General features: G+C 54.7%; 1 protein-coding gene across 1 annotated transcript; it reads left to right on the top strand.

The window, feature by feature from the left end:
* Positions 1-130: 130 nt before the first annotated feature.
* Vill (villin like) lies at positions 131-9,903 on the top strand (the record flags this gene model as incomplete). Its single annotated transcript, XM_028767291.1, has 15 exons — positions 131-250; positions 545-744; positions 1,108-1,186; positions 1,270-1,368; positions 1,946-2,081; positions 2,306-2,406; positions 4,182-4,319; positions 4,435-4,593; positions 5,297-5,476; positions 5,947-6,092; positions 6,870-7,014; positions 8,499-8,684; positions 8,892-8,963; positions 9,140-9,397; positions 9,708-9,903. Coding segments are annotated over 15 exons (2,133 nt in total), but the record flags the coding sequence as incomplete, so codon positions are not given.
* Between the last annotated feature and the right edge of the window lie 10 nt (positions 9,904-9,913).

Genomic DNA, 9,913 nt, shown 5'->3' with positions numbered 1-9,913 from the left:
CCCCTTCCTCTGCCTTGCCCCTCTCCTTCACCTTGCCCCCTCCCCTCCTCATGCCTTGCCACTTCCTGCCCTCTACTTTGCCCCCTCCCCCTTCCTGTGGTGCTGGTGGTCTGACACCTTTCTGTCCTGGCTCTGGAAGGTAGCCTTGTCCTGGAACAGCTTTAACAAGGGGGACATCTTCCTGTTGGATCTGGGCAAGGTGATGATCCAGTGGAATGGACCCAAAGCCAGCGTTTCTGAGAAAGCACGGGTCAGTGTCTGCCCTGCGAACTGGGAGTACAGGGCTTGGCGAGAGGTAACCTCTAAGTGTCCATCATCTGGCTACCACGAGAGGTAGCTGGCTCTCTGTTTCAACCCAAAGAGCATCTATTAGGTACAGGCTAAGTTCAGACGCCCCACTGGTGGTATCCCTGGGGGCAGGATACCAGCTCTCCTATCCGTATCTCTGTGCCAAGGGGCACCAAGCAGTGAAAGGAAGGACCTGAGCTAGGTGGAACCAGGGGCCACTCCCAGGGAGTCTTGACTGCCAGGTCCTCTCCTGCAGGCGCTGACCCTGACTTACAGCCTCAGAGACAGGGAGCGTGGTGGCCGCGCCCAAATTGGTGTGGTAGACTCGGAGAATGAAGCCACCGACCTCATGGGCATCATGGAGGCTGTGCTGGGCTGCCGGTCAGGCAGTGTGTGTGCCTCTGTACCCAGGAACAGCGTTAGCCAGCTACAAAAGGCCAATGTCCGCCTCTACCAGTGAGCAGAACTGGGGGAGGCCACGGGAAGAGTGAGGGGGTCACAACCGGTGTGTCTGTCGTTACTGAAATAACAGGTCCTCTACAACAGCTTCCAGTAAAAGCCTGTGGGTCTCTGGGGTAGGTCATGTGGGGTGCTGGGTCTGCGTGATATGCACTTTCGAGTGGTGTGTGGTAGCATTGAGAAAAACCCATAGCAGAGATGGGGAGACTGAGGCCCTATGAGGAGCCACCTAAACCCTAAGCAAGGCCGCAGTAATTGAGTTCACATCACTACCTAAGTCTCTGGGAAACTAGAGGAGGTCAGGGGTGCTAGGATGGCACCAGATGTCCACATCTGGATACCTGTACCCCCCTCCCCCAGTGTCTGCGAGAAGGGAACAGACCTGGTGGTCCAGGAACTGGCGACCCGCCCACTGACCCAGGACCTCCTGCAAGAGGAGGTAAGGAAAGCCTGGCCCAGTACCCCGCCCATCCCTACCTCCTGGCCCCAGTCCCTGCCAACCAGACTCACACTTTTTCCTAGGGTTGCTATCTCCTGGACCAGGGTGGCTTCAAGATCTACATGTGGCAGGGACGAAAGTCCAGCCCCCAGGAGAAGAAGGCTGCCTTCAGCAGGGCTGTGGTGAGGTCCAGGGACCTTCAGGGAGGCAGCCTGTGGTCAGGGCTGGTATAGGATAGCCTGTAAGGGGGAAGAGGTACGGGGGACCCGGGGGGCCGGGGGCATCCTAAGGGAAGAAATGGCTCTTCCCTGGAACATCTTTATCCTGGGGTTTCCAAGGAGAGGGATCCTTGTCTTGGGGTCAGAAAGTGAGTGTGTCTGCCCTGGAAACCTTGAGCGGGAGGGAGGATGTCTAACACAGAAGACATCATCCATGCTCAAGGTGTGCAGGACTCAGCCTTGCCTTGAGGCCTGAGAGCCTTCTGCCCCGGGGGTGAAAGGCAGAGGAAGTTTGTGAGACTGTAGGGTTTGTCCTGTCTAGCCCTTCACCAGGCTTCGATTGAGGAGAACCTGTCTTCCCTCAGGGACCTTGAGAGAATAGTGCAGGAGACAGCTTGTTAAATGGGTCACACGTTTGGTTAATTAACACAGTTAAGACCTCGGTTGTCTTTGTAGCCACGGTTGGGAGGGGGGGTGTCTATGGGGGATGGGGCACAGCCAAGGGCCTTTGAGCCACGGGCCTGACAAAGCTGTGTCCCAGGGCTTCATCCAGGCCAAGGGTTACCCGAGCTACACCAATGTGGAGGTGGTGAACGACGGCGCGGAGTCCACAGCCTTCCAGCAGCTCTTCCGGACGTGGTCGAAAGAGCTAGATAGAAAAAAACACCCAGGGAAGAGTGAGCAAGAGGAGGGGCGAGGGCGTGGGGGTGGAGCCTGGGGAATGGGCGGGACTTAGAAGGAGCCAGAAGTTTCTGGGGATGTTTAAGCCAGTCAGGACTAACGAGGAGGTGTGTCCCTTAAGGATAAGAAGGAAGAGGGTGTGTCCAGGACCCTATGAGATGAGTGAGGAGTTGGCCGGGTGACACTGAAGAATGTCACTGACTCTCTGCTACACATGCAGGTAAACTGGTGCCGGTAAACCTGGAGATAGGCAAGCTTCACACCCAGCCTGAGCTCGCCGCCCAGCTCAGAATGGTGGACGACGGCTCTGGGAAGGTGGAGGTGAGGGCACTGGCTTGCAGGTGATGGTGTCCACACAAGGATAGACTCTGCCTGGAGAACAGATGACTGGGGATGAAGTGGGGAGGGGGAGGGGAGGCCATGCCGGTAAACCCAACACTCTGGGGGAGAGACTATCAGGAGCTCGAGGCCAGTCTGAACTACATGAGACACTGTCTCAACAAACTTAAAGGACCCAGGCACATGTATGTGCCCATCCACACACAACCGGGGATATAGTCAGGGAAATAATAGAAACATGCATTCCTGCTCTCAACAGCTGAAACAGTCATACCAATCACTCACTCAGGGGCATGCAACTTGACAACACCGGGACTACGGACCATGCCCTGTGTCCAACGCAGGTGCACAAACATACAATTCACAGCCCTAAGCACTCCTAGCCCCTAACACAGTCATGAACCCCTCCTGTGCCCTCAGACTGGTGTTCTAGAAGCTGGAGTTGAGGCTGACTTGCAAACATGGTGCAGTATAGGCGCGCATACTGACATACAAGGAAGAGCCCTTCCTTCTCTCAAGCCTGCTTTTAAGTCCATCAAATAGAGGCAGCAATGATGGTCCAATCTCATCCCCAAGCTAAGGTGGGGCTGCCCTGAGACGGTGGGAACAAGACTACTGTGCTTGGAGGTGGGGGTGGGGGAGATGCTGTAAATTCTGTAGGTACACAGAGGTCAGAGAAAGTAGAAGCTCTGCCTACATTTGTCTTTCTATGGACGGTGAGCAGTGATGGATGGGAAGAGAGGAGGGGAAGGGGTGGGGGGAGGAGGAGGCAATGCAGGCAGAGAGGAAGTCTGCTGGTGAGGCTCTCAGTCAGAGTGGGAAAAGGACAGCAGACCCTGTTTCAGGCCCACTGAAGTGCAGGGGTGGGGGGAGTGTGCTGTGATCCCCAGCTTTCAGGAGGGAAGAACTGGGACTTAGGAGGGTCATATGCCAATCTGCACAGACCCCGGCTTCCACCTGTTCTGTCTGGTTCTAAAGCTGAGGTGTGGCTCCCGTGGTAACAAGCCATCCCACGGACAGATGTGAGCAGGCGCCATCATTTCAGACTGTTTGCTTTATTAGACAGACTCTCGAATATCTTAAGATGGCCTCAAACTCACTGTATAGTCAAGGCTGGCCTCGAACTGCTGATCCTCCTGCCTCCCCTCCCCAGTGCCAGGACCACAAGTGGAATCCCAGGTCTGGGAGGTATTGGGAATTAACCCAGGACATTGGCACACTGTACCAGCATCAATAGAGCCACACCTCCCAGCCTTGGATTTTGGTTAGGGGTTTTTAGTTTTATTTGTGGGTTTTGTTGATGTTATTGTTAATGGCATTTTAAAGAAAAAAGAAATTTTCCCTCCAGAGTGCCACAGCCTCCCTTCCAGCCCTTCTTCTGTCTCTGGACTAAGCAGAGAGCATCTGCACGGGGAGAGGCTGTTGTCTGCCCCTAACCAGGGATACAGCTAGTGGGGTCTAGATCGAGGTGGTCATGGGCCAGCAACTGGATCTATCTGATAGCCTTTCGCCCTTCCCCTGATTTTCCCAGGGACAGCATGCATTTCTGGGCTGAGAGCAGGCTGGCAAAGGCATGAGGTTACTGAGGTCGGTGGGGGAAAGGGTCACTCACAGGTCTGTATGAAGCACGGAAGGCAGAGAACTGGAAAAGCTGCTTGCTGGCACAGATGAGCCAACAAGCACTTTCTGGCTCAGATGCAGATGGGCAGGCTGATGCAGGTAAGGTTAGCTGTGCTCATGGGTCCCTTGCTCCTCAGGTGTGGTACATCCAGGACTTACAAAGGCAGCCTGTAGACCCCAAGTACCATGGCCAGCTGTGCTCAGGAAACTGCTACCTTGTCCTCTACACATACCAGAAACTGGGCCGTGTCCAGTACATCCTGTACCTATGGCAGGTATGCTCACCTGCTGGTGTATCAGATGCCTTCCAGCCCAAGAGCTAGAGAGTGAGATAGGAAAACCCTAGGCACAGAGAAACCCAAGTCATTATCATCCCCTTCCCCGTTGCAGGGCCACCAAAGCACTGTAGAAGACACCAAGGCCCTGAACTGCAATGCTGAGGAATTGGATCTCATGCACCAGGGTGCACTGGTGCAGGGGCATGTGAGCATGGGCAGAGAGCCTCCCCACTTCCTAGCCATCTTCCAGGGGCGGCTGGTGGTCTTCCAGGTAGGGCCCATGTTGGACCCTTCATCCCTTTGACATGGGGCTGGAGAGGGGCTCAGTTGGTAGAGGGGCTTGCCTCGAAAGCTTGAGTGTGATCCCAGCACTTACGTTAGATGCTGGGTGTGATGCTGGTGCATGCTATGAGCCTAGCTCTGTGGAAGTGGAGGTGGGGGATTCCTGGGGCTCGATGGCTAGTCTAGTCTGATTGGTGAGCTGCAGGCTAATGAGAGACCTTTTCTCCAAGGAGTTGGACAGCATTCCTGAGGATGACATCTGATGTCCTGTGGGTCCATGAGCACACATGCATATACATGCACACATAGATGTGCACACACAGGCACATATGTACACACGTGCACAGGCACACACTCATAATCAAAAACCTATTTGACATAAGCCACTCGCAGGAGGAAGAATTCAGTTTAGGTCCATTTCAGGGCTGCCATAGTCCCTGGCTGTGTTGAGTCTGTGCCTAGATGAGGCAGCATACCATGGTGGCAGGACCATACTCTGGGCCCTCTGCCATGGGAGACAAGTCTAATTTGGGGTCTCTTTCACTGTCCGGCACAGAGAGGACTGCCACAGTCTACCCTCAAAGGGCCAGGGGACAGTGCTAGCCTCAGTCCTGAGACAGTTTGCTCACTACTAGGACAGGGAAGTAGCCCCAGGAGCCCTTGCCTTAGCCTGAGGCCACACCTTCTTCTAGGGGAATGCAGGCAACAAAGGGGAGAGGCCCCCAATATCTGGCACCAGGCTTTTCCACGTGCAAGGAACCGAGAGCCACAACACCAGAACTGTGGAGGTGCCGGCCCGTGCCTCCTTCCTCACTTCCAGTGACGTCTTCTTTTTGATCACAAGTCATGTCTGCTACCTCTGGTTTGGGAAGGTACCAGTGACTTACTGGGAAGGTGGTGCTAGACCAGAGATGAGTCCCCTCCGCACGGATGCAGACTTAGTCACCCAGGACCCTAGAGCTAGGGGAAGTTACAGAGTCTCAAGTGAACTGGGGTTCCTCAGGGTCGAATAAGCCTGGTTCTGGCTGTCTCCCTTCCTGCCTGGGACTTTCCCTTAGCCTCTCTGGGAAAGGGAGACCTAGTTTAGGTTGCTTGATTTTTTGGTTGATGTTATTGGTTTGTTTTCTTATCTTTAGCATAAACACAGATGACCCCCAAGCCTAGATTTCTCTCATCTACGTTCTGAACCCAGACAGGGTTAACAGTTGGGGGACTGAAAGGGAGAGCCCATACCCAGAGGTGCCTCCCTCTGCTCAGGTCCAGCTCCCCAGAGGACCCAGTGGATAGGACATGGGACTGGAGGTGAAAGTCTGCAAAGCCTGACCTAGCTTCTGCTTGCCAGGGCTGTCATGGGGACCAACGCGAGATGGCGCGGACAGTGGCCACTGTCTTCCCAGGGAATAACAAGGAAACAGTGCTGGAGGGTCAGGAGCCTCTCCACTTCTGGGAAGCCCTCGGAGGCCGGGCTCCCTATCCCAGTAACCAGAGGTAACAGAATCAGGGGAGAATATGTTTATCCTGAGGAGAAACTGAGGCTCAAAGGTGAGCCCTCCTCTGGCCAGGTTTCCTAAGGAGATCTCCAGTGAAAGGTCATACAGAGATCTGGAAAGATAAGACTAAATCTTCAGGACTCTCAGTCCTCCTGCGGGGCCATGGGAGTCAAGCTCACCTTGCCTTTTCCAGCCCTGGGGTAACCTTAAGGGGACAGTACCAGGGCAAACAGGGAGAAATGGTGCCCTCTGCTGGCAGAATCCACTCCCTGCATTGCCACTAAAGGTGATTCCTAAACCACAGGATAAAAGGAGAAGGCGTGCATAGAAGGTAAGACTAGAGTAAGAACCCAAGGAAGGAAGGAACTGCACCCCTGGGACCTGCCACTGTCCACCCAAGTCTCCTGGGATTCCAGCCTCAGTCCCCTCCTTCCACCTTGGACCTGAGGCCAATTCCTGACTTAACTAAGTTTAGGGGACTCCCATTCTAAGGAAGGCAGGGCCTCAGTTCCAGTGCTTCCCACTAGGCTAGGGGGTCCCTCTCCCCAATACCGACCCTATAACTGACAGGTTTTCGGTAACTATGTCCGTTGAGGAAAAGAGACCCTGCCATGGAGCAGGGGCTCCTAGAGAAAAGTCAAGAGGTAGTTAGGGTTCAGAGGAACGCCAAGGGTTCCTGTCCCAAAGACGTTGCTTTCCCTGAGGTAGGGAGGGCGCCCATACCAAGGGCCAGTGTGGTCCAGACTGCACCCTTCACAGCCCCTCTTCCGGACAGGCTTCCCGAGGAGGTTTCCAGCATCCAGCCCCGACTGTTCGAGTGCTCCAGCAACTTAGGCTGCCTGGTCCTCACGGAAGTGATGTTCTTTGTCCAAGAAGACTTGGACAAGTATGACATCATGTTACTAGACACCTGCCAGGAGGTAAAGCGGCCACTCCTGTTTGGCTAGGCTGGGAACGCAGGGTGTGCATCAGGTGTAGTTGGGCATGAAGGTGAGTCTAGCCCATGACTGAGCGTTGCCATGGACTCAGAGTCTGGGTGTGACAGAGTTGGGTTGTATGTGGTTCTGACCTTGCAGTGTTGTGGGTAATACCGCATGTCCTGTGATCCTGTGTGTGATTCCATGTGACTGACGGTCTGGCTGGCTACACAGCACTGCAGGATGTGGAGGGTCTGACTGGGTAGCACAGGTGACTCTTTGAGCCTGCCCATTTGACTGTGTAGCTACGGCTGCGTGTTAGCTAGACCATGCGAGCGATTGTATAGTCCAGTATAGTCCAGTACTAACAAGAACTGGTCAGATCAGTTGTAACTGGTGTGCACACGTGTCTGTGTGAGAGGAAAAGAGAGGAAATGGGGTTGGTTGTTGGTGTGACTGAGCAACTGCCGTTGTGAGCCTGTGGAATTCTGTGCGGCCAATGTGACCAGCCAGAAATGCATGACAGGTAACGAAATGTGACCATATGTGGCTGTGGTCAGCTTTGACACTGTAGCTGTGTTACTGTGTGCATATCATTGTGTGTGGTAGTGTGTGACTGTGTGTGCTACTGTCTGTGTAGGGATAAGGCTGAGCTCTGAGAATATCTCAGAGAAAACCCAAGCCCAGACAGACTCCATCCCCTTCTCCCGCACTGCACAGTCCATCTCATTACCTGCCCCGCCCCTCTCCGATCAGTCTCCTCTGACCCCACCCACCTTGCTTCCTGAGCATGCCAGCACGTGCACCTTAGGAGAGACCCTTGGCACCGCCTACTTCTTCACTGTCTCCTGAGACATAGACATGGCTTGCTCCCTTGTGAAGGCTCTAAGGGGGTGGAGATCATTCTCAAATCTCTTTGCTTGAAGACAGTTTCACATAGCCCAGAATGGCCTCGAACTATGTAACCCTGAGCTTCTAATCTGATTCCATCTCTCAAGTGCTGGGATTACAGGCATGGCCCATTGTTCATGTGGTACTTGGGGCCTAGGGCTTTGCTAAGCAAGCGTTTTAACTGAACAGTAACACCCCCCCCCCTTTGAGGCAGAGTATCATGCTGCACAGGCTAACCTCAAACTGTAGCCAAGGATTGCCTTGAACTGATCCTCCTGCCTCCGTTTTGCCAGTGCTGTCATTAAAGACATGTGTCACCATACCTGGTTTAGGGACTGAAGCCTGCGTTCTTTCTACTGTTGAGTCTTTAGTACGAGGCACATGCTAGTGCTTCATGACTATTTATAGATTAGGTACATGCGTGCATGCATGCATGCCTGTGACCTCAAGTGTTCATGGGTGTGTGGGCACCGTAATTTGCTGGTTCTTGGCCGGGCATATGCATGTGGGCTTCTGAGGCCATCTGAGTTGGGCAGAGGTGTCTGTCGCAAGCAGTCCCTCCACCTGTCCAAGCCCAGGCCTCCTCTGTGGCCCAGGTCTTCCTGTGGCTTGGGGAAGCTGCAGGTGAATGGAAGAAAGAAGCAGTGACCTGGGGCCGTGAGTACCTGAGGAGCCACCCAGCAGAGAGGAGCCTGGCCACACCCATCATTGTGGTCAAGCAGGGCCATGAGCCTGCCACCTTTACCGGGTGGTTTGTCACCTGGGACCCCTACAAGTGGACGGTGAGACATGATGCTTCACCCCCATCTTAATCTGGTGTGTATGTGTGGTGGGGAGAGGTGACACTGGAAGAGGCCTCTCACTGGCCAAGGATCTCCTGTGAGCCAGGGGGAGGGAAACCTGATCTTGTGGTTTAGGCTCATTCCTGGGTTTCAAGGCAGCTCCTTCCTTTGCCCCAGTCCTGATAACAGTCCAACTCTTGACCCCAGAACAGCCAGTCCTACAAGGAAATGGTGGATGGCAGCCTGGGACCGGGACCTGCAATCTCTGAGATAACAGCAGTAAGTATTGGACAGTTTCCCTGGCAGCCCCACAGAGGGGTCAGTGTTCAGATGGAAGAGGACAGAGACGGAGGAGGGAGGGGTTCAGAAGGTGCCAAGATTCCTGTGGGTTCAATGTGGTCTTTGGTGGACGCCTGTCCTTTCTCTCCCGGATCCTGAGGCTTCTCTCTGGACAGGAAGTCCATAACTTCCAGCTAACTCCACGGCTGAGCAATAACCAGGCAGGTCGCTCGACACTGCTGGGCCACAGGGGTTCCCAGGATAGCCCAGAGAATGAGCTGGATCTGGGCCTCAGGGTGGATGGTGAGAACCCCAGTATGAACCACACCAGCAGCTGCAGTGGCTCAAAGGCCAATGGGAGCCTGCCCCGGGAAAGGCTGATGCACCAGGCCCTGGAGGACCTGCCACAGGGTGTAGACCCAGCCCGTAAAGAGGTTGGTACTAGACCTAACTGCACTGGAGGACCTCACAGGATCCTGCCCCATAGTGCACTATGAGCAGACCTGAGAAGTTTAGAATGGATGACACCTCCGGGTGGGACTGGAATCTGGGCTCCAGGAATTCCCATTCCCCTCCCCCCACCCCACCCCCATCCTTCCACCACCCCACCCTCCCACCACCCTACCCTTCCACCCCATCCCTTCCCACCCCGCCCACTCCCACTCTCCCAACCCGGTCCTCCCTGCCCACTCTTACCCTCCCACCCCATCCCTTCCCACCCACTCCATCCCTCCCACCCCCTAGTTCTATCTGTCAGACTCCGATTTCCAAGACATCTTCGGGAAATCCAAGGAGGAGTTCTACAGCATGGCCAAGTGGAAACAGCAGCGAGAGAAGAAGAAGCTGGGCTTCTTCTGACCTGGGGAACCCTGCCCCTCGCACCCTGAGACTCCTCCTGGGATAACTCCCAATTCCTAATAAAAGCCAGTGGCTGGTGTCAGGTGTGGCAC

Source organism: Grammomys surdaster, unplaced genomic scaffold (assembly GCF_004785775.1).
Source record: "Grammomys surdaster isolate TR1022 unplaced genomic scaffold, NIH_TR_1.0 172, whole genome shotgun sequence".
Taxonomy (NCBI): Eukaryota; Metazoa; Chordata; class Mammalia; order Rodentia; family Muridae; genus Grammomys; species Grammomys surdaster.
This window is presented reverse-complemented; position numbering and strand designations above follow the sequence as displayed.